We start from the raw sequence: 25,594 nt of genomic DNA, 5'->3' as shown, positions 1-25,594 counted from the left end.
CCTGAGGACGGCTGCTTGCGTTGTGGCCGAAACGTCGTGAGAATAATTTTATTATGTTTTATTTTTATTATTTTATTACTTCCCTTCTACGTGACTTTACCGAAAGAACCAAGAAGATAATTGAAACAGGTTAAATTAATCTGCAAAATTTGTGGCCACAGCCGGCGGGTTTAGCCAATTCCAATTTAGATCACCCACTAAAACTATTTCACCTTTAGGGAGGCCCCCAAGAAGCTCTCAGTGCAGAAGCAGCTTCAACATCCTTCCCACTAGGCGGTCTATAGCAGCACACTACCAATATCTGTTGATTATTTGCGAGCGTTATTCTGAGAGCCAGACCTTCAAATATATTTTTTAAACGAGTGAGCTGGTGAACATGCAATAGTATTATGAACATAGATGGCAACTCCACCTCCTTCAGATCCTTGGTCAAGCCGAAAGAGGTTGTATTTTTCAATCGTAATCTGCAAGTCATTTACGGCAGGAGTGAGAAATGTTTCTGTTAGGCAAAAAATATCCGGATCAAGATTTGCCACTTATAGTTTTAGTTGACTTAATTTAATCACAAGCCCTCTGATGTTGACATGTAGAACACCAACACCTTTTCTGCCAGAAAAATCTACAGAATTATACGAGTTATTTACATTTGGGCCAAGATGAAGCTCAATACCACCCAGAAATAAGAAAAGTAGAATTAATAGTTTGCACAGGTATTTTCTGTGAAAAGATGAAGAGCGGCGAACCTTGGACGAATAGCAGCAACTCGCAGATGGTGTTATTTTTAAGAGCAGAATTAAGTTTGGAAGGAGTGCTGGTGAAGTAATGGGACAAAGATAGGGGTTAAAAGGATACAATGATGAAGTGTCTATAAGCTGTTTCATTAGCAGGTGTAGTGGCAAATCGAGCAACAAGTATGGACGCAAAGTAACGAGGGTAGCCGTTTGTAAAGTTGAATGTGGCACTAGATATGGCCGGGAGGGACAGCAGTAGGATACACAGCAGGATAATTGCCATCTTTAAAATATCCGGGGTACACACAGTTTAACACACACGTGGAAAAAACCCCATATACTTGTAGGCCGAGCGCGAGAAGACATCTTGCCGCACTCGTCACATGCACGGCTTCTCGAACGTGTGCTAGGGTTGAACAGCTACCCCCTCAGACAGGGACAGCAGATTCTTGGCTGCTGTGGGCTCCGCTGTAACGCTTGCACCGCCACCTTTCACCGCCGCAGGATGGTGCTCGAGCTAGCTCTCCTTGAGCTCAGCCCACTGCTGAAATGTCGTTGCTTGGCCCCTCGTGTCTCTGCCTCGTGCTACACATGGACAGCTCGCACTGGCTGATGCGTGTTTTGGTATCTGTCCAGCTATGTATGTTCGAATTTGTTTAATGTTCGAAAGGTCCCGAAAACGAATCTTTCAGCTTTCGTAAAATTGGATGCAATTGCTGTGGGTGGGGGAGAGGGGGCGGGGCGGGGCTGGAAAACTCCTTGTGGACCGACGGCCCCTGTGCATGGTATGGGATGCATCACGTTGATGGAAGCTGAGAGGAGATGTGTTGCGGGAAGCGTGGGTGGCAAGTGTGAGTACAATGATCGGAGGAATGGATAGAGCCATGGAGGAGCACGGCGATTGGATGGCCTGTGGGGGAGAGTGATTTGTCAGAATCAAAATACTGTATTTACCGTGGTCTGTAGGAGTCCGTTAAAATGGCACAGCGTCGTGGAAACTTGACTGCCTTTCTACTACATAAAATCTGATCAAAGGTGCTTTGTGCTCTTTAGATAATTGTGCGGCACGCGTTGTGTTACGAGCACTGCACATTTCTAGAAGCGGGACCAGCCTGCTTTTATGACAATCACCAGTGGCACAGTAAGTGGTGTTATCAAGTGACGGCAGAGGGAGTAGGTTAGGAATAAAACAGACCGAAGGAAAATCTTCCCAATATATAATGTACTGTGTAAGCTCTCCGATTCAGTAGAAATTTAATACTGTCCATATAAATGTATATACGGGGTGCAACACGTCTGTAACATAGCCCTTTGGGGGTGGGGTTGTTGGACCGTGCAGACATCATCCTGGGTGTGAGAATCTTAATCTACAGGGACACACGATGGTCAATTGATATAAGCACAGGAAACGTGCTTCTGACCGGTCAATATGGGTTTTGAGTCGTATACTTCCTTCACCATTTTTTTTAGTTTTCGGTTTGGGTTTTGTTGAACACTAAAATGTTCAATAAATATTGGCCAGATATCCCAAGCAGGACCCACATATATAACGTATTCCTTTATTTAACTCTGGGTTCTCATGGCACAGGGACGGTGAACTTCACAATAGCCCCGGGATACACATTATGGCGATAACCAGAAGCTCGCCATATGAAATGCGTTAAAAATTAAATTAAACCAAATACTGCACCGTAAATCAAAAGCATTTTAAATAACAGCACTCTCTTGATACTAATTTAGGCTTTTATGTGCAAGGGACATTATTACTAAAGTGCATATATTTGTTAACATTTGGTCTTGTCAGCCAGTTTAAATTGACAACGAAACGCATCCAGCCGAGCAATGCTCTACATCAGTTCTTCATTGCAAGGCCCACGGGCCACTGGTGGCATTTAGTATGACCCCTAACGTGCGGCCCCCGACAATACATAGCGATAACACCCCATCGTGCTGTCAAACACAATGGTTTCAAATGTGTGGCGGCCCTCAAACTGATGTCTAATCGGCAAAAGTGTCCCGCCCCCTCTGAAAATTAGTGAAGAACACTGCTCTACATTGAACTCTTGACTCGCCATATCATATACTGTATACATTTCGGGAAATCAGCAGTGGCCGTCCCGAGGACGGACTGGCTTCCACCAAGGCAAACGTGGACTTTCCAGACGCTTCTCTCCACACGGCAGGCATGTACACGTGTGGAACTCGTGAGCGGGCGGCATCTCGGTTGTCGAGAGCAAGCTCCATCGGAGCACGCACTTGCTCGGCGGAACGCGCACGATGCACTGGGCCCCGTGTCCACCTCCTCCCACCCGTGGCTGCACCCCACATGGGCCACGCGTATGAATGTTGAGAGGGCGGTGCCACCTCGTGGCTGCTGCTCGCATCCCAGTAGCCATCAGTTTATCCCATCTCCCGGAGCAACCCGCGGGGTGGTCCTCGCAGGCTCGGGGCAATGTGGAGGTGGGAGGTTGGTGGGGGGGTCCCGTATTGGCCACGGCAGCAGCAGCAGCCAGAACAGTGACACGTGGTGTAGGAGCGCCGGGGCCCATATACTGTGGTGGTGGAGGTTGCTATATCTGCGACGCAGCTGCTGCAACGAGGATTGAATCGAGAAGTGGGAATGGGGCGGGGAAATAAAGAAATAAATGCATGTGCGTACTGCACATGATTTAGTGTAATGTAGCCTAGCGCTGTGGTGTTATTGGTGATATCATTTTTCAATAGCGCGTTGATAGTCGCGTTCATCAATGCGTCAGTCTATGAAAAGAAATGAAACAATGTAAATGGTGTTACAGTTTACGTAGGAATAGCAAGCGATGGAATTATTAACAGTCGAATGCGAATAATACAGAGGTGTATAATAATTGCCTACAATTATAATAAGACAATTCATAACAACGACACGGTACTTTATGGTATACTCGCAATCATAAACCACCACGGTATTATTATTATTCGTATAATCAAACATTATTGACGGTACTGTGAAGACGTTCATAGGAAGAGCGAGGAGGAGGAGAAGAAGAAGAAGAGCACTTTACGCAGCACACTCCTCGACACACAAACACGTGAGCGCCGCTCGCTGCGCACGGCCCTGGAGGGAGGGGATCCTCCGTGATGCTGCTGCCACCGCCACTGATGATGCTCCTCATGCCGGTGGTGCTGCTGCTGCTCACGTTGGAGGCTTCGCCACAGAACCCGGCCCGCGGACACGACTGCTGCTACTGCTGCTGAGGTCAACCATCCGCGTCCCATCCCCGTCGGTCCCGTCAGTTCGTCCACACCCAGAGAGCCGCCATGGGGGAAGAGCCCATGATCAAAACGGCCCGCATGGAGGGACACATGATGGTGAGCCGTCTGCCACCTTCCCCGCACCAAACCCCCTTTTTTGTGGCCATTGGCCGTTTTGCTCTTCGCGGCCGCGTGTGCGAACGTCGAGAGCCCCGCCGGCGAGATGCGCTTGTGTGTGTCGTGTGTTGTATGTGGTGTGTTGTGTCTGTGTGTGTGTGGGACGTGAGGCACCGAAATGATCCACTGCGCGAACGCGACTGCGCGGAGAGTACTGCCCGTGTGCGTATTTACGCACGAGTTTGTCGTCGCTTTGAAATATACTTTGGCAGTAAATATTGACGGCTGGTCGCGTGCGGTGGCGTGCCCGTGATAAAGGCACGAAGTCGTTGTTGAGAATTTGCTGATAGGGTTTCACGCTATGCCTGTATCTCCTATTGATTTGGCTGTCGCTTGAGGCTCCGATAGAGAGCGTCGGTGCAATCGTGAGTTATGGTAATCCGATACACGTCCCGGGTGCTATGGCGAAGCTCAAACGATCTCCCTACACGTTCACCCTCCCAACACCTTAACCAAGATTTCATTTGGCGATGCGACGCGTGTGGCCGTACACGGAATACAGGTTATTACTCTTATTTAGTAGTGGAAATATCTCGTCTCCCAAACAGCCGTGGCCACGGTGGCTCTGTAAACATGTATACGATATACATGTCACAGCTATGTGATGTTGATATGTTGTGTTTGGCGCTTGATATGGAATCAGTTATTGCTTGTTTGTGGTATGCTGCATTTAGTTTCCCCACGACGATGTGTTATAGCTACTGACTAAAGTACGTATACCACCCGTGTGTTAGAAAATGACACGAGATCTGAATGTCTGGCACGATATGATATCGCGTCTCAAAAGCAGCATTTTTACACAGTAATTGATATACGAGACGTGCTCAATAGTGCGTTTTATTTAACATGCCATATTTATATACTCCAGTCGTATAGGTAAGGGTTTCCAAGGAAGGTAGACGCTTATACATACATTGCTGCGTAAGTACTCTTAAGATATAAGTATGCAGCCTTCATCACGCCTAGACTCGTGGTTGTTGTTCAATAGGCCGATTGTGAATGCTGCAACATTTGCAAACCAACTTTGTTGATTAATCTATAATACATGTTATTTTGGGTTAGATCGCGTAAATATATAAATGTGTCGTTAAACCCGCCACCACCCGACACAGCCAATTAGTAAGGTTTGTCACGTAAACAGAACGTGCCAATTCGTTACCGGTACAGCAACAGCGGTACAGCAACAGCGGTGTGCTGTACTAGTGCTGTTGATTAAGTCAATCTCTTGCAATGTAACATGCAGCTGCACGCTTTGCCCTGTGTGTTCAAATATTTCTCTGGGAGTTAAGAGGCATGAAACCACTCCAAATTGCACACCTGCCAATTGAATAGAATGATTACCCTAATTGGCCACATTAATCAAAAGGACGAATGTTTTACATTCATAAAACGTTGTTTTATGTGTATGTACTACATATCATTGTTGTGCTGTTTTACATGTTATACTTTGTCTATACTGTAGATAGTGATTTCCCTATCGTTTACCTACGTAATATATTATACATTATGTTAGGACATATTTTAAATTGCACAACACATTAATACACACTCATATAATTAATATACTGTATTTCAATAAACGATAAATGGAAACGCAAACAGTTTGTCCTCCTGTCACATTATTTGCAATTTTATCGGCCTGAAGCAATATAATACATAGCTATTTGGCCTTCCTGAAATTACATCAAGGGAGGGTTCAGGCCTGCTTTCTATGTAGATGGCTGACCTCCAAGGAAATACCATCCTTTTGAGGGGTAGTAGCTCTGATAAGAGCAAAGCAGTTAACGCCACTGTCCCTGGTAAAAGCTTAATGCATGTCAATACGATCCCTGGCCTTGGCAAACCTCTCCCCAATTGACTAATCCATACCATAACTTATTCCCCTGTGGTGACCAGACAACCCTGTTAAACAAGTCTATGTCAATAAATCCACCCATCACAATACAAATAAAAACAGATTTTCCAATTCTATTTAAACTGTGCAATTATGTATATGGGAATAATTGGTTGTCTTTGCCTGAAATTGACCTCTTCATGAAGGAAATCTTATTGACAGGTATGTTTATTTCTGCCCATTATTATTGAAGTCTTATATATTTTTTGTAAATCAGCTCAAGCCTTCTGTAATTCACATGACTCTGTGGCCACCCCCACTCTGGATTTCCTGCCCTTTCCCCACCCCTCTGAAAACGGATGTTGCTCTGCAGCATCGAGGCCGTTCTATAGCTTCATCCTCCCCATCCTAATCTGTTTTGACCCTTTGGTCCCACTTTTCCATTCCTTTTCCATCCTTTTTCTCTCATTTCCCATTATTTCACTTCTCGCTTCCCTTTCCGTTCCTCCTCCACACATTATATCCTCGACTATTCCCCTTCTCGTGGTGTGCCACAGGTACAACGTTGCTTGCTTTTTTACGTTTCAAAGTGTATTTTATGTTAAGCTTATTTTTAAATGTTGGTTCCTATCCTGAAGTTATACTTAATCAACGATAATAATTATACAATCGCACGAAACATTCTTGAATAATCATTATAAAAATACTAATTGTATCGACGTATAACTAGGCTGTGTGTTCCGAGTTAGTCAACCTGCATGTTAACCTTTTTTACTGATTAAACCAAATATTTAAAATTTACTTTCATGTGTACTCTAGTGATATCACTGCAGTGATCTAATACACGAGCTAGCGCTGAATAATATGCTTCATTTACTTTTTAAGTCTCATATTTTATTACCGATGCTTAATATGTGTGCAGGATAGCCCAGGCACACAGCCTATGCATGTCTCTGCAATACTTAATGATCAGGTTGCATTTTTCTGTTATTTATTGTAGCGTGCTGAAAGTAGAACTTTACTATTCACAGGGTAGGACATTGACCGATAAAGGAAACTAAGTAGTTAATACATAAGAAATGCTAATTCCCTGGATCATGCAAACTATTGACTCGTAATGTTCTTTTCGGTAAAATCACGTACCTACGTGACTTTACCGAAAACACCCAAGAATATGAATCCTTGCAGTCACGAAAGCTTCAAATCTAGAATCGTAATGGTTTGCTCATGGCTTTGTTGTAATCTGCCGATGGTTACCACAGGCATTCCAAAGTATTACTATTTCTCAAAGGTCTATGATCAACGAAACAATGTCATGGAACCTTTTAATGGTTCTGGACTCATTTAGGCCAGTGTCATTACAGCATTGGGTCATTACTGCAGGAGTAGAAGATTACATATAGAGGACACACTTTTTTAACTTCAATATCAGGTGTCGGGAGTGTTTACCGTCGTACAATTTACACGTAACACTTGACCATAATACAGCGGCCAAGTTCTTATTCAGATATTGGCAGAGCATGCTATGGTGTCCATTCAACTTATAAATCTACTTCACTTTGTATCGGTTGTCCAATCGCCCAAATGTTCAATTTCAAGTTATGTACTGTAATTAAATTGTTACGTTTTCGTAACTGGTTACTGTTCCATTTCAGTTAACATTGCCTTTCTGCCTTTCAGTCAGCAGAATGTAGGCTTTAAATTGTTTAAAGTTATAAATCTTACAATGATTAAACGCTCTTCTAAACTAAATATAATTCTATAAAGAGCACGTGGGAGTGGGGATGGTGTGGATTTTTTAAACCATGGCTTTGCTCCGAATGCATTGCATCCAAAAAAGTGGTGTAATTAAGAGTTTTAGGGGTCGATTATCACCCTACATTGTTCATCCAACAGCACTACAGAGGTACATTTTAAATCGTACGACCGTCTGGATAGTATTATTTATTTATGAAAAATGCGAGTGCTTATTGAGACAAAACTTATTCCCTTGCAAAGGGCGACCTTCACAAAGTATCTAGCACTGCAGTCGTCTAAATAATACAGGGTTATTATTTTTTATACATAAAATTTTTAATCATTAGAAATGTATCGCTCAAGTTTAAGATGTTCATTAGTGCCTGTAATAAAGGGTAATTTCAATATGTAAAAATGCTTACAGTAAAATAAAATTTCACTTAAAACAATTTATGTGCTCAAATATTTTGTCGCCTAAGGAAATCACAATAAAAATAGATGAGGTTAAACGGAAATTTAAATAAATAAATATTTGGGAAAATGTCAAAACTGGGTGGTTTTTAACTTTTGCCGACAAAACTGGATCCCAAATGTCAAAACTGGGTGGTCTTGGAAAACGACAGGCAAAACAGGGTGGTGCTTTTTGATATGACAAAACTGGGTGATGTTCAATGTGGACAAATGTCAAAACTGGGTGAAGAAGGTGTACGATTTAATGTATCATTTTGTACACGTTTAGGTCCTTGCGTTATTCATCCATATGTCGCCACAGATTTAGAGCGTTCCAAATGATGTTTCTCGTGGCTCATGTTCCATACCTTGCACCACAAACTTCCCGTTTGTATACTGGCACAGTGTGCCAGCTCGCTACTACAGTAACACTTACTTGCCATATGAATACTGGCACAGTGTGCCAGCTTGCAACTACAGTAACACTTACAGCTCGCGAACATACCCTAACTTGCCATTTGTATACTGGCACAGTGTGCCAGCTCGCTTACTTGCCGTTTGTATACTGGCACAGTGTGCCAGCTCGCTACTACAGTAACACTTACTTGCCATATGTATACTGGCACAGTGTGCCAGCTTGCAACTACAGTAACACTTACAGCTCGCGAACATACCCTAACTTGCCATTTGTATACTGGCACAGTGTGCCAGCTCGCTTACTTGCCGTTTGCATACTGGCACAGTGTGCCAGCTCGCTACTACAGTAACACTTACTTGCCATATGTATACTGGCACAGTGTGCCAGCTTGCAACTACAGTAACACTTTCAGCTCGCGAACATACACGTACTTGCCATTTGTATACTGGCACACTGTGCCAGCGTACAAATATCAAGTGTGTGTAGTTATATGGTGCTGGCACACTGTGCCAGCATACTAATACCAAGTGTTTAGATGACTGGGGTGCTGGCACAGTGTGCCAGTATACAAATACCAAGTGTTTGGATGAATGGGGTGTATTTGACAAATGTCAAAACTGGGTGCACCCTGAGTGTCCAAAACTCAAGTTTTTGGCCACCCAGGGTGCACCCAGTTTTGACATTTGGGATCCAGTTTTGTCGGCAAAAGTTAAAAACCACCCAGTTTTGACATTTTCCCATAAATATTTAGAACTCCATGACTCCAGGAAGTGGCCTCGAAGCTTGCCATAGCGTAAGGGAGTGTCCCCCCCGGCCAACTCCGAGTTGCCCCTCCTCGTGATCCCTTCCCCCATCGCCCCTCCCCTCCTTCCACATCCCCCGCCCCTCGGCGTGGTTTTCCGAGGCTTGCCATAACGTAAGGGACCGTGGTGATTTACAGCCAACGTGAGTTGAGCGTGGTCAATTATACCCGTAAAAAAGATTGTTTAAAACTATATAATATTTTAATTTTTAATGATAGAATATAGTATTGTCATCAGTATGACATACCTATACCAAGTTTGCAGTCGATACGATATTGAGAAGACGGTTGAAATTGAGTTACAAGATTTGAGGATACAACAGAGTGAATTAAATAAAAGCGTGTAAAATTTCGATTTAAAGCTTTCGTGACTGCAGGGATTCATCTTCTTGGTTCTTTCTCACATTGTATTTTGTTTTATTCTTATTATTTTATTATTTCCCTTCTACGTGACTTTACATTGTATTTTATTATGTTTTATTTTTATTATTTTATTATTTCCCTTCTACGTGACTTTACCGAAAGAACCAAGAAGCGTGTAAATGTTTTAAAATATATATTAAAAAAAATAATGATAGAATGTAGTCTTTGTCATCAGTATGACATAAGTATACCAAGTTTGCAGTCGATAGCACATTGGGAAGTGGGTAAAAATTGAGTTACAAGATTTGTTGAGGATACGACCAACAGACGGAGTGAGTTAAATAAAAGCGTGTAATAATAATAATAAAATAGGATTTACTGGCCAATCGGATTTTCAGATTACATAAATTTAATTTTATTAGCATGTTTAAAGAAGGCAACCATTTACTGGTTATTTCAACTGACCTCATCAGAAATAAAGTTAAGATAGTATTTTGTACTTCTGTTATCCACACAATAAAACTAGCTACCGGTTTGCCGTACATTTGGAAATATGTATCCATGAATGTAATATGTTTAACTCTTTAACATTATTAACTCAATGCTTTAAAAAAATGTATTTATGAGAAACGAATGGGGGCTGTCGTGTAATTATTGGCACACTGTACTTGCAATCCAGAGGCTGCCAGTTAGATTCGATTTCCCAGCGCGGTAAAGTGTGGGTATACCCACTTCTTATAACACATCTGGTGAACAGGGAAGGGACCAAATACCCTTTTAGGCCTCCCTCTAGTGGAGGTCGTTTGGTTAGCAGTGAAATGAGCAAGTATCAATTTCATGGCTGCAACATTGCCCTTTCAATAAATTTGAGCCTATGTACCACGTGGTGACTTAGACCGCCATGCAGTTTGTACATTGGCTCATGCAAATCAGCGCACTCAACGACGAAACTTCTCCTGGAAACGATTAGCATTTCATGGCAAGGAATTGTATTACCGATTATCGTTTAACAACCGTAATCAGCAACATGTGATTTGTTTTACCCGGCAGGAACAATTTCTAAACAATGTCAAATTCAGAAATGCAGAGGAAATCTCCAGTTTTTTTGTGCTTAAATTTATCTTATTTCATTTCAGCAGTTTACTCTCCTTAATTGAGTAGTTCACTTCAGCACCAATTATATACTTTTATATCATTTGTTTTAAAATTATCCAGAGATTTGTGGAAAACATTCAATGTTATCCATAGTATATTATTTTAAACAGCATTTTTGCACGAAGATAAAACAAACTGACCCCTAGGAGAATCTGTTAATGAGCCGCTTTACTTAACGAATATGAGGCAATGTATAACGTTTTACAAATTAATTTCAGATGCTACAGCGATTTTAAAATGATTCTGCAAGGATCAATCTTTGGTTCATTCGTTTTTTATTTGCATATACATAAATAACATTGACTTGGGTATAATGTATTTTGTTATACATGACAATTGTATGCAGACTATATAATTTAACACCTACAAAACTTGTTAAGTGTTGCAAAAACAATAAGAGATTGATTTTAACATTGCTCAACAGCAACTTATATCTAAACCTGATACTTTTCTACGATAATGTCAAATAGGAAATAAACGACACATTTAAACCATTTTAAACTCCTGAACTCTCACTCATCTGCATATACAGTACAACTTTTAAGTGTTCTGCATTAACTTGTACAACATTTGCAATGTTGGTTGTACATTTGTAATGTTGTTAGCTATGTAATATATTGACATGTCTGTCATGCGTTAAAGGTTTTTTTATACAAATTTTTATCATTGTACCCACATTTTCTTACATTTTTGCCAAGTCCCCTTTGTACCTGATTTAAATAAGGCCGATCAATTAGTATTCTATATATAAAGGGAAATTTGTGAATGTGTGTCTGTTCGAAACGTTTAGCATACTTCCCGACATCCAACAAACTTGACATTTGGTATGTGGGTAGTTTCCAGACTGTACACCATGCAACAAGTATAAAAATAGACTTTTATATTTTGGGGGGGAGGGGCGCAATAATGCATATACATGTATTTTGCACGGCAAGTGAGCTGTGACGTCACATCTGTGATGTCACCCGCATGCGGAAGCGTCACACAGTGTGCCTGCTGATGTCACGCACCCCCCCCCAACCCTCCGCGAGTAAAGTGCCATACAAATGTATTGGAGATCTAAGGCGTTCTTCGCGCAGCATTGGTTTATTATTTGAGTCGTTTACTGCCATACGTACCCTGAAAGTTGTGTGTGTCTGCAGCAAGCGCGTGTATGGGTACCTATGGACGCGCGCGCGCGTGTGTGGGGGGAGTGGTAGTGTCGTGGTTAGCGTGCTGCGCTCCGAACCCGGCGACCCGAGTTTGATTCCCGCTCATGGCCACCACCGGTGACGATTATTTGAACCGGTCCTGGGCCTCCCCTAGGTCGACTCAGCCTCAAACGAGTAACTGGTGTGGTGTGAACATCGCCACTGGGGAGACAAAGGCGGCCGGGCGTGGTGAATCAAAGTTTCGGGCGAAGCCGGGTAGTAAAGCTAGTTTGAGCATATAATAAGGGGAATGGAGAGATGACCTGGCTTTGTGCATTGTCTCCTATTTTACAAGGTAATCCACACAAAACTCCGGGCTTTGTTTCCAAGTTCTTGGGCTCATAACGCATCGTGTAATTTATCTTGTTTGGCTTTATGTGAAGCTTCGGTAAGGTCAATGAAAATTACAATTGACAATTGCCCCCCTATGCTAATTGCATCAGAATGTACCATTGTACAGATTTGGCCAATCTGGTTTGATGCGACCGTGTCCTGCATCACTTTTGTATACATCGATATCCATCCACGAAGTATTCACTTAATATACTATAATACCGTGCCACTACACCCTCTCTTGTGTACTGAGGCAATCACTCCATTCCCTCTTTGGTTGACTATTTATATGTTCTCTCGGATACTATTGTTGACTCGTGATACTGTGGGGGCCGTTGGCCCCCGGGGTCCCTCCCGCCTGCATCCCCTATTCCGTTTACGTTACCCCACCTCCCTATTCCCCGCTCCGGTTTCGCCGGCATTCGAACGCGACGCCCCTACTTTTACAGCCTCGCGCCGCGCTCCCACGCTGCGAGCATATGTGCGCACAGCATCATCAATCAAACGCCACACTCCCCCTCTTTACACCACTACGTACAGCTCTCGCACACTGCGAGCGTGTGCCCGTCTATAGCCCTGTGCGGCACTCGCCTCCACGTCGAATAACCACGTTACCAATGCGCATCCGTATCCGACACGTAACGAACGTATGCGCACTCACGCACACAGCTCTCCGCGGCACTCACTCACCACTGAATACTCGCGTTATGATCACGCACCTGTATCACACACGGAGTGAACACACGCGACACCCACTCTCGCACCGCTCTGCGCAGCGCTCCCCCGAGGCGAGCCGCAGCACTACAGAACCACTGTGTACACACGCTCACCCACGCGCTCAGCTCCGCGCAGCGCTCACTCACGTGGCGAACCACTGTGTACACCCGCGTACCCACACGCTCACACTGCTCGACAAGATCACGCGAGGCCATGCTTCGCTATTAATGATTTATTATCTGCTACCTGGTAATTGATGTTAAATCAGTGAGTCGACGAGGCTGGCCTGTTCCACTAAACCTGTACCTATTCCCTATCTATCGGCTATTATCCTACTTCACCTCCCCACTCACCGTCAAGTGTCCACGGCGGTCCGCTGATCCTTGTGCTAACAGCGTACCTCGGTGCGTCGCTCGGACGTCCGGGTCGCTGGCTGGAGCTGCTGCTGGTCCTCTGGCGCTGGAGACAAGAGCCCGATTTCCCCTTTGCGCTCCCTATTTATCCTCCCTACCTCAAAGGGATGCGGCTCTGAACAATAGGCTCGCGACCCTCTGGCACGTGCACGGCGGTTCCGGGCGCTTTTGATATGCTAATTAATGCTCAACCTGCGCGGCGCAAATTCCAATCAATCCCTTTCTCACGCAGGCCCCCCCATTATTGCAGTTCATGCGGCGGCGTCCGTCACAAAGGCTCGCCGTGGGAATCTGTGCACAGGCTCCCCGCGCGCCTCCCCTTTCCCGATCTATTCATACCTTCAGCTCAATCATTTACCCTCCCCAACAATTGTGCCTGCGCGCTCAAGCGCAACTATCCCAACCTTCCGCGACTATGCGCAAGAGCCCCTGCGGTCCTGCTACTCATGCTGTCCCGTCCTTCCCCTGCTGGCCTCGTCGACGCATGGGGGGGGGGGGGGTGTGTGGGGGGGATGCGTTTCAACCGTGGTGGCCGAATGCCCCTCGCCGCGGCCACACCATATTAAGGCCGGTCGCAGCGCCGCGGTGCAACGTAGCGTCGGGGGAGGTCATCCAATTCCCTGATCGCCGGAAACCGTGAGAGTTAATCCCGATAAGGGTTTCTCGGATAAAAACCGGTCGATCAGGTGTCCTCCCCTTCCCGCTCTATGGGGGGGGGGGGATGCGTGCGGGTGTGTTCATGTGAGGTGAGGTGAGGGGGACGTGGGGTCGGCTCCGTCGCTTGGTGGTGGCGAGGCCGCAGATGGGGCGCCTGCTGAACGGCTTCGTGGTGGCGGCATCACAATACTTATCATTCCATCTGCAGAGTCCACTAATGTTTCTTAGTCGTGACTGAAATCTCATGGTGCTTGATCCCTCCGAGATCTGATTGTCTTGAGTTTTTCCAAGCATTCCCCATTGTGTTTAAAAAAAATACATTTATTTGTGCATGACACTGTACCAGAATGACACGAATTTCAGGCGCATGTGTCATTTCTGACAGCATGCAATTATTGAAGACTTGATTTATCACAGGATGGTTTATTTTATTGTTTGTGACGGAATCCATCCTTCCAAAACCAGACCACCACACTTGGTTTCTGTGTCAACAGTGTAGTCATGATCCGTCTTGATTATTTTCGCTTACACACAATTGGGTATGTCACTATAGTTGTGCAGTACTACTTGAAGCATATTGATTGCCTTGAATAATATATTGCACCTTATATTTTGTGTTGATTATGTTTTCAGCTAAAGTTGAGTTGAGTCCATTTTCGTGTAATTTTGGCTCGCGCACATCTTATTGTGCTTGATTTTTAGACTTGTAAATCCGTTTAAAAGGCAGTTCCGTATGGCAGGAGTGAAATGTAGCAACACCGCCAGGATGTGCATTGATGGCACATTCATTGGTGATGTGGTTGATGGTTTGGACTCCACCACAGGATTATATTTAAGGCCACGACACAGAGGCATTGGGTCTCTGTGTGTCTATGTTGTGTGTCTCTCTGCTTGTGTGTCTGTCTGTGTGTCTCTGTGTCTGTGTTTTGTTTCTCTCTGAAATTTAGTTCTACCTGATGACGACTGCTTGTGTTGCAATCAAAATGTCGTACAGTGATCCCTCGTTTATCGCGGTTAATGGGGACCGGAACCCCTCGCGATAGGTGAAAATCCGCGAAGTAGGATTGGCCCCCTAGGAATTTCCGTATATGTGTGTGTGGGTACCAGAATGTTTAAAATATGTATATTTATACTTTATATATATATTTTACTTAAATCTATTTAATTATTAAACCTTAATATTATACATTCACTCTCTCTCTCATACGATACGTAATATGGTGTTCTACATTCACCAATGACAGTAGTATCTTGAGACTTGACTCCAGTAATGACGACGACAACGATGACAATGACGATGACAATGACGACGATGACAGACCTGTGCAGTTCGATGAATGTGATGATGAATGATGATGATGATGGTGTTACTGCACAGGTATAATGAGGCCTTTAAATCAGTTCGAAAAATCCGCGATGCACTGAGGCCGCGAAACTTGAACCGCGAAGTGGTGAGGGATTACTGTATTCTATTTAATTTATTTTCTTTCTACGTGACTTTACCGAAAGAACCAAGGAGTAAGTCCTGCAGTCACGAAAGCTTCAAATCAAGTTTGGATTATATATGGTTTATGGGGTGGTGTCATAGTGGATCCCACACTACCTGGCCACAGCTAACATCAGTGACGAATTGGTATTTTAAATGGTCTTGGCCCCTCAACTTCACCGGCCAATATTGAATAGTGTGGTGAAGTATGTTCAAGCAACCTCCACAACTGAAAGCATGGTGGGAAGACCTTCATTTGGCAGTGGATCAACAAAGATCCGGAAATTAATATACTTTTATAACTTTATGATCGTATACTACTAATATATCGATACTATTTACATTCCCCAGTGTTTTTAAAGCATCACACTTTTGAAATATGTTTAGGTCAATGACATTTAAAGATAGGCTAAAAGTTATGTTGTTAAAAAGTACAAATTCAGGGACTAACAAAATGGTTGAGTCATTGATTTCACTATGTAACACGATTTTTGTTTCTGGGTAGTAAGTGTTATTTTCTAATTGCATATGCCTCAAAAGTATAGAAAATAGCTATTATTCCTTACAAACTTTGCTTTTGTGACCAGGACTTTACGTGAAGGAATTACACAAATGCACACGTTTTTTCATTGAAAATAGGTAAATTTCTAAATATGACTGTCCTGGTCACAAAAGCAAAGTTTGTGGGGAATAATTCTGTACTTTTGAGGCATAAGCAATTAGGAAATAACACTTACTACCCAGGAAAAAAAATATTTGTTACACTGTTTTCATATAATGAAAATAATCAATATCACTTACATTTGTGTGCATTGACCAGTGGCGACTTGAGGTTCCAGTTCAAGGAAGCGATAAATTAGGTCTCAAGTTTTCCAGTTTTGGATGACATATACAAATGCTTTAATTGAATCACTAGAATGTGGAGGAAATGTGTAGAATAAGTCACCAGCATTGAGATGGTTTAGAGAGGTGTTCCTTGGTGAAGATGCGCAGAGTTTTGTGTGCCCATCACTGGCCCTATATTTTTATGATTGAATCACGGGCACATTTACCTGAAACAGGGGATCTCATGCAAGGGTGTTGTGTCACTTCTCTGAATTGGAGCATGACCCACCATTTGAAGAAAAAAACCCCATTCCCAATTGAGGGTGGGGCTGTCCTCAGCCAATGGTGGAAATTCTACATTTTTATGGTAGGTATTAGGCTCTCTATAATGGTTACCACCATTATCTACCTAGTGGAATCCTCGTAACTGAGGGTTGATGCCCATGGCAGATGCTCTCCATTGTTTGCAATCCTTTGCGTCTCTCATGGAGAGTTCCATCCAACTGCTCATTTCGAAATGAAAAGTAGAAAATATAGCTCAGCTTCTTAACAGAAAAAAAACATTTAAACAAGTTGAGTAACTTACTATTTTCCAATATAAATTATAGTACTTCTGTTGAATGACTTCTGCTGATGCCATGTGATGGTGATGTTATTTACAGTATGATAATGATTCTAGCAAAGGATATAATCCACCAAATTAATTGATCAGTCTCCTTCCTCTTCCCATCCCTTTTACCCTTCAGAATTGTCTTTATAATTATTCCAACGGACTCTCTTATGACATGCCCTGCATATGCCACATTTCTTCTCATCAGACTTGTCAGCAATTCCTGCTTGTGTTCTCTTTCAAAACCTTTTCATTCATATTCCTATTGCACAAGTTAATTATTTCCATTCTATGTAAAAAAAACCCCATTGTCTTTTCATGTCATCCTTTCCGCATTGTCCATGTGTCACTCGCATGTCCACTGCAATCCACACCAAAGCTTTGTCCACTGGTAACTTCCCACAACAACACAGAGTACATACGTGTTTTATTGACCCTTGATGGATTATAGGCTGTCAATCCTTCCAATTCAAGCTCTTCCAGTTGAATGGTCTGGCATATAATCACTGCTGGATTGAGTCTCCATTGACTATACTTTACTATAGTTTTCTATTCGATCCGTGCTCAATATGAAGAATGGTTATATGTTTACAAGATAGTTTTATGGTACAAACTTTTAGGGAGTGATCATATTAACCTAATGTACAAGTACTGCAGGTTAAAACATGTTTTAAAAGTTGTCATTTTGAAAACAAACATTTATGGAAATGTTAAATATACTGCCAAATATTGAGTGCTACATACATGCAAACTAATGTTTATCATATAGAATGGGCAGTGTTTGCATTACAATGGTACATTCTATCCAGTACATGAGTACTTATGAGAGACAAACGATTCACTCCCCATTGGTTTGATTTATTGTGATTCGGTGTGAAGATTCGATTCAACAATTGATCATTTGTCTTATTTACCGACATTCTTGTTTTGTTCATCTCTTTTGTGTCTTGTTTCTAATGTATTAGCATCGTCATATAATTTACATACAGTTTGCATAAACCAAGGAATATGGATGTTTTAATCTATTTGATACATATCGTTAGCTTTGAGTCTTAATGAGTGAAATTATGCATCGACACACCCTGGGTAAGTACACACCACGCACAAATTACACAATGTTGTAGACAATACATATGTTACATGCAATACACAAATGCATGTATAAGATACATTCAAATGTTCACAAAATGTACATAAAAATTACCTGTATCTTGTATTTTCTTAGCATGACTAATGTTAAAATCACGTCGTTATGCTCATACAATATAGACGTTGCTAAGTATGCATAACCTTTGCTTGTATATAGCATCAAGACAATACATGGCAGATGTGGAATATTGGGTTGTTAGTGGTGCATGAATACTGGCACTGGGTAACATAGCAGGAATAGAGGCAATCTCCAGTCGTATGTCTTCGATTATGGAACTCCTTATTCAGTCACTTACCATTACATTGGGCACTTGCTCCCCTAATCAACGTAATATAGTGCACACAGCTCAAGGGAACCCACTGATGACTGAACACACTAGCAGTGGTAACGGAAGGACGATGTGCTTCTTCCCGAGCTCTTCAGGTGCGGACCGCCTTAGGCGGAGTGAGAGACCTCAGGAACGTAGACGAACTCCCCGGACACTCTAAAAGCAGGGTGCTTCAGCTGAAATATCCCTGCGGCCAATCAGCTTCACCTGGCTTCCCCCCAGACTTACTGGTACCAAGCTACTCCTCCACATCATCACCCTACTACCAGATTGGCTCGTACCCAATTACATCATCCCTGTTGTTGTTGACGCAAGCCACTTGACCGAGATCATGTCCAATTTTCCAGATATTTTGAACGTTATCAAAGACTCCTCCCCTGTCTCTGCCACCTGACACCCAGTCTTCCACCACCCTTCACCCAGTTATTAGTGCAGCACACTGAACCCCTACCAATACCACTCTCGGCCACGTGTGGTTTAAGGGATTCGCGATCCACTCCAGATGCTAATTTAAAGCACTGGTTTACTAGCTTTAAAAAAAAGATACATTTTGAGGACGTCTAGTCAAAGTTGTTGGAGTGCACGGCTCGCAATCCTGAAGGTTAACTTAAACAGTATATTTTCAAATATGGATCAATCTGAGGGATGCGACGTCAACCCATCTCATCTTCTGCTCAGCTATTCAGCCCTCCAGGGGCCAGAGTACAACAGCGTCATTGTGTAAATCCAAGCAGAGATGTGTTTTGCGCACGCGTTGAAAAGTCGTAGTTGAGACAAGTTAAGTTCAAAGCCGCTTTGCAGCCTTTGCTCTGGACTACATCGGCACTCCTGCCCCACAGTCTCAGCCAAATCGGTTCCAGCGGGGATTTTGGAACCAACTTTATACAGATGCTAATTCTATTGCAACAGCAGCAGCGTGTGATGAGATGGATGCCCTCGTTTAGTAGCAGTTAGTGCGCTGTGAACCTCTTCTACCCATGTTCGATTCCCGCTCATGGCCAACATCAACCAAATCGATTATATTAAGCGGTCCTGGGCCTCCCCTAGGTTGACTCAGCCTCAAATGAGTACCTGGTGCCGTGTGTAAACATCGTCCACTGGGGAGATAAAGGCCGTCGGGCGTGGCGCTATAGCCACTCACCCCCATGCGCAGCGTGCCGGCCTTCATAGGTGTTCACGAACGGCACTTGCCCCAATAGTCTGTTAAGGCAATACGGGGGGGGGGGGATCTATGTCTCTTTTTTTTTGCCCTCGTTTGATGATGCGGGCTGTGTCCACCTCCGTGAACTTAACCCAGAACTTAGCGGTGGCAGCAGTGGGAGCCATGCAAGAAAGGGGCAAAGGCAATCATAATTATGTGAATAATATTTTTTTCTATCGTAAAAAATAATGTTAACCACGTTAAGAATTGTATTTAAGCTGATGATAGAGTAGAATGCAGTGTTAATGTAATACGGTTACGCTATCGTTTTTAAGTTTGTTTATTTTTATTTGTTATGCACATTCCATTTAGCCAGTTACCCGATTATATTACAAGGCGAGATCCATGGTGCGTGAGCACAGCGCATTAGCAATACAATACAAAAGATTAAAAAAACATCGGTATTGCAAAACTAACAAATAACACATTTATCAGTCAAAAAACAAAACACAATAGAATAAAAAAACAGTGCAAATGTAATGAGAGCAAGAGGTACTGTACCAGACAAAGTTAGCTACAAGTGCAAGCAAGATCCATCTAACGGTAACAAACACACGCGAATCGAAAAAGAGTGCAAACATGTGGGAACAAAAGGCGCCAAAAAAAGTTCTGTGCAAGTCAGCTCTGTGTTATAAATGTTAACCGTTTAAAAAAAAGGTTATCCAACTTACCACTCAAACCACAATCATACATCACAAAAGTGTGCCAACACAACTGCAGAAGAATATACAACCGCTCAAATACACATACACATCCAACAACAAGAGCCACAGAGAAGACAAACACACAAATGCAAAAACACCAGCCTTTCATGCACCCGTGGCACAGAGTATATGTCAGATTTATGGTTGCTCCGCATCATTAATACGTTGTTGTGCAAAATTACGCAATCTGTGCATAAATCCCGTTGTGAATCGGACGACACAAAATGCTACAAAAACAACTTAAAAATGTATCATTACTGTTTGAGAAGTCAATAGTGGTTGTCTATGGATAGACTCGTTCCAACCATAAGTTGTGATTTTTTGCGACCAGCAGGGTTGTAAACAAGAGATGAGCACCACCCGACGCTTGTGCGTAGGCCTCGGCAAGGTAAGGTAAAAGTTAAAAGGTAAAAACAACGAGCCTACCTTTACCCTACCTTTTACCTTACCACAATACAATCACTCTACCTTACCTTTTACCCTTCAGCACGTAAGGTAAAAGGTAAAAAGCAACGAGCTTACCTTTTACCCTACCTTTTACCCTTACCCCATACAAATTATCCGATTACAGGGTAATTACTAGGGAACTACACATGAACAAGGTTTATAACGGTAAATGCTGGGTAGAGCGCTTTATTAATATAGAATACTCTCGATGATTCCAATTTTACACGCTTTCTATTAACTCACTGTCTGTTCTTCTTGGTTCTTTCGGTAAAGTCACGTAGAAGGGAAATAATACAAATAAAACATTATTTTTATTATGTTTTATTTTTATTATTTTATTATTTCCCTTCTACGTGACTTTACCGAAAGAACCAAGAAGATGAATCCCTGCAGTCACGAAAGCTTTAAATCGAAATTTCACTGTTTGTTGTTGTTGTTGTCGTTGTTGTCATTGTTGTTGTAATTGTTGTCGTCGTTGTATCCTCAAATCTTGCAACAAAATTTTTACCCACTTCCTAATGTGGTATCGACTGCAAAATTCGTATACTTATATCATACTGATGACAATACTATATTCTATCATTAAACAAATATATATTTCTTAACATTCTTTTTTATATGTTATGTTTCGGCTTGGGTCTAATTGTCCACGCTAAACTGACGTTGGTTGTAATTGGCCACGGTCCCTTACGTTATGGCAAGCTTCGGGGGCCACTTCCTGGAGTCGTGAAGTTCTGCCATTACTAATACATTTAAGAAAAGCGTGTTTTTAAGAAAGTTTTTTAAAATATTACTTATTAAATGGAGGCCACGGACTGCGCCACGGAGCTTTTAGCGGTAAACAAGGTACCGTATTTACCGGGTAATACTTCGCGCTACCTTTACCCTACCGGGTAATTCTTCCGAGCTACCTTTACCCTGCCCTTTACCTTACCCCTTGGCATGTCGACACCTTTTCCCTTTACCTTTACCCTTTTACCCGGTAAAAAGGGTAAATTACCTTACCTTGCCGAGGCCTACTTGTGCGAGTGGGAAGCTACGAAGTTGAATGTCGTCACTGCTGCAACTGTGTACAGCACTTTACGTGAATAATGTTTCTTCGTGAAGAATGTGTTATCTTAATGGTAACAAATGAAACAAAAGCAAAACAGACTAAAACAAGGCAATATAATACAGTATACTGAAATGCTATATCCTACAATGGTAAAATACAGATATACACATCATATACGTTGACATTCAGGTCCGATTTATTTGCTATTTGCAGTGGTTTAGAGCACTGTACTGACCAATAACTGCACGTATTAACATCATAAGCAGTCCCAGATGAACTATTCATAATATAACCAATGCGTGGGTGTTGCCTATTCATTTCAAGAGCATGATTCATTGTAATTGCCTTAATCACAAGGTAATGTGGAATTTAAGAACTAAGGGAAAGCCCTTCAACCAGATGGTGGGATGCTGAAAAACTAGATGCGAGAGAGGGCTCAGGTGTCGACATCCTCAAAAAGCCAAGGAATCTACAAGGACGACAGAAATGATGGCGAAGTAGAATGGTATCAGTGGCTTTGGCCGTGATGGACCTTATGTTTGTCTTGATACTCAGTGCATTACCCAATTACTACTGGCAGTTTGTGTTTATATTAATGCCTTCTTAAGCAATTGTGCTTCTTGCTGACTCTGAGTTTCTTCAAACTAACACCAAGTAACGCACATCGTTTTTGCATTTATTGATATTGGAGGCAAATAAAAAAAAAGACGCACAAGGCTAAACAGAAAATAAACATTTTAACAATAGAAAATACAGGAATAATAAATGTAACTCTCAAAAATGTAATGAGAAAACCTACAAAACATTTCTAATACATTAAATGGCAAAGGATGAAATCAACAATTCGAACACAATTTTTAATTAAAAATCATTATTATTCAAAGCATTACAAAGGACCAAATCAGGTCCTTTATATTCATATGCATATATTAATTACTTTGTAATTTTGTTTATACAGGCCATAGCTGTTTGTGTACATTCTGTGATTATACATAACAGTGTACATAGAACATCTCCGTACAGTATGGTCACTGTGGCTTCATGCTGAAATTAGCATAATTATCTCTGTTGACAACTCAGATCCAGGGGTGGAGATTCCACATTCTTATATGGTAGTGGGGATCGGATCGGTCTTTCTATAGGTGGAATACGACACCATGTATTGTTATAATACTGTACAAATGTAGGGATTGTCCCATGTGATCCCTGGGACAGCAATCAAGAAGGTGGGAGTAAACACTCCACGCTCTTATTGGTTAGGGCACAGAGGGCAAGAGGATTGGCCATATCATTTAAAAGTGAAAAGAGCTAGGGGGTTTGGTGAGCGTCAGGATGGATGGTTACGCCAGGTCCGGTAAAGAGAAGTTAATTGATGGAGATGAAGTGTGACGAGGGGTGGAGCCAGGAAGAGGTTAAAAGAGGGGGAGCGGGAAGCGGAGTTCCAGGCGTTGCGGGAGAGAGCGAGGATGAAGGTGTGGACCCATGCCGTAAAATAATGACCTGCCCTTGGTGACAAAAAAAGGGCCAGTCTTCTTTCAGTGGTGACAGCGGTGGGATCGACGAAGCGATGTCTCGACTGGTTTGCAAGAAAGTACCCACCGGGAGTCTGGATGAGGTTGAGGAGGGATCCACATCTCTTCCAAATTCCCTGGGACTGCACAGCCCGGAAATGGCCCGACGAGGGGAGGCTGGGCTGACCGGCCCGAGCCATGAGGGTGCAGATCCGGCAGAAAAACCCTAAACCCTGCAGATCCACATGGGGTCGAGAGATGGGAACGATTGGAGGGCCACGTGGACCAGCTGACCAACACAGTCTCCATGCTACTGCAACAAGTTACAACATTGCTCCAATGGGGAGCAGAGGGATTTCCGGCCCTGCAATCCACCCCAGCAGCAAGAGGGACCCAGCATGGCGCGGGAACGGGGGAAGGGGCCACCTGCTGTGAGGCATCCGACAACGGATTATTTTCCCGCTACGGGCTCTCAACCAGCAGAGGCCGACCCCCAGCCGTCCGCCGAGCAACAGCGGGGGGAGGTGGAGAGCGGCGGAGGTGGGAGAGAGCAGACCACCCATGAGCGAGGCAGCAGGAGACCACGGGAGCCAGCCGAATAACAAATTGACTGGGCCCAGTCCGCGAGTTCATAGTGGCTGGCGGGGAATGGCGCTCGTTCGTACGAAGATTTTAGGCATATAATATGTTGAATTGGTCAGAGGAGGAAGCCCTCCAAGCGCTACCCACCGTGTTCAACGACGACGCATTACAAGTTTATGATGCCATCCCCAAGGAGAGGAAGAGCACACTGGCGGCTGCACACCGGGAGATGACTGAGATCTACGATCTCCCCTCAATCACAAGTTTCAGAGGCGAAATGTCTCCGGGTGCAAGAGGAGGTCAGACGGCTGCCGCGGGTCGCCGCGCACGTCAGAGACCAGAAGGAAGCAAAAGACGACCGGCCCTTGGAGCGATGGAGTCTGCCATCGCTGCGGTCGCACTGGCCACATAGGGTGGGGATGCCGGAGCCAACCGCTGCCGTCAGCTGGGACGTTGGGACAACCACCAGCATCGGCACTCGCTGGTCTCCCACAGGCACGGCGCGACCCCTCGGGCACCCCGGCATTTCACACCTCCATCTCACACTAAAACTATCACTATCACTCACCTCCGCCGTTGCCTTCTGAATCGCACTCATCCCATAGTCCATCACTGGGAGATACAGGCGGCATCTCAGGAACACTGGTCGAGTTCAGGGACACAGTGGCGCAAATTGGCTAGGCGGGTTGTGGCTGCAGCAGCAGGAACGTGGGTGCTGCTTGGAACGGTGGGAGGAGTTAGCGTGCGTATGCTTGTGGATACTGGGGCATCCGCTTCCATTATGTCCATGCACATTTTCAATTTGTTACCCCATCAGTTCCAGCGGTTACTACTGGTATACAACTAGTACATAGCCGCTAACGGATGGAACATGGGTATCATTGGACAGGTGTGCACAGATCTGTGTATTGGGGAGCTGCAGGTAACTGGTCCTGTGTTCGTCTCCACAGCCTTGGCGGTTCCGTATCTGTTGGGGACTGATTTTATAAATTGCCTGCCCCTGAAGATGCTCACAGATCAAGGCTGTGTGGATATTACACTTTCTGTGGCTCAGGAACGAGTCCAAGGGGTGGTACATGCTGTGGTCTGTGAGACTGTTACCATTCCACCGACAGCACATATATTAGTGCCATTATGGTACAGAACGCCCCTAGTTACAACCCGGCTTGACTCGTTTGTCTTCATCACACCAATAACAGCGTCCATCGGTCACCTCGAATTAGTGGGAGCAGAGACAGTGCTGCGCAGCAACCAGCCTTTGTTTCGCCAGTTGTTGAACACCTCGGAGATAGCGACGACGGTACAGGCAAGGACATTGTTGGCACATGTCATGCCTATGGCCACACTGCAGAAGAGCCACCCACTAGATCCGCTAGGAGCAGTCACAGGGAGGAACAGAACGTCGGATGACTTGTGGATGTCCATCTCTATGCAGAATCCAGATCTGTCCGATAAGCAACGACAGCAGTTGGTGCAGCTACTTAGAGA

At 43.6% G+C, this 25,594-nt stretch overlaps 1 protein-coding gene across 3 annotated transcripts in view; it reads left to right on the top strand.

Moving 5' to 3' along the window:
• Positions 1-25,594, top strand: part of LOC144931170 (inactive dipeptidyl peptidase 10-like) — a 675,556-nt gene that overhangs the window by 40,625 nt on the left and 609,337 nt on the right. The window contains exon 2 of one of the 3 annotated variants that reach the window (XM_078855035.1): positions 3,927-4,079. The exons of 1 other annotated variant lie outside the window; for it this stretch is intronic. In XM_078855035.1, the coding sequence (XP_078711161.1) occupies positions 3,927-4,079 (153 nt within the window). Of the gene's footprint in view, positions 1-3,926; positions 4,080-25,594 lie in introns of those variants that run through there. One more of the 3 variants, XM_078855038.1, reaches the window with a different exon arrangement.

Source organism: Lampetra fluviatilis, chromosome 1 (genome assembly GCF_964198595.1).
Source record: "Lampetra fluviatilis chromosome 1, kcLamFluv1.1, whole genome shotgun sequence".
NCBI classification, from domain to species: Eukaryota; Metazoa; Chordata; class Hyperoartia; order Petromyzontiformes; family Petromyzontidae; genus Lampetra; species Lampetra fluviatilis.
The sequence above is the reverse complement of the archived record's forward strand: the minus strand, read 5'-3'. Positions and strand labels throughout refer to the sequence as shown.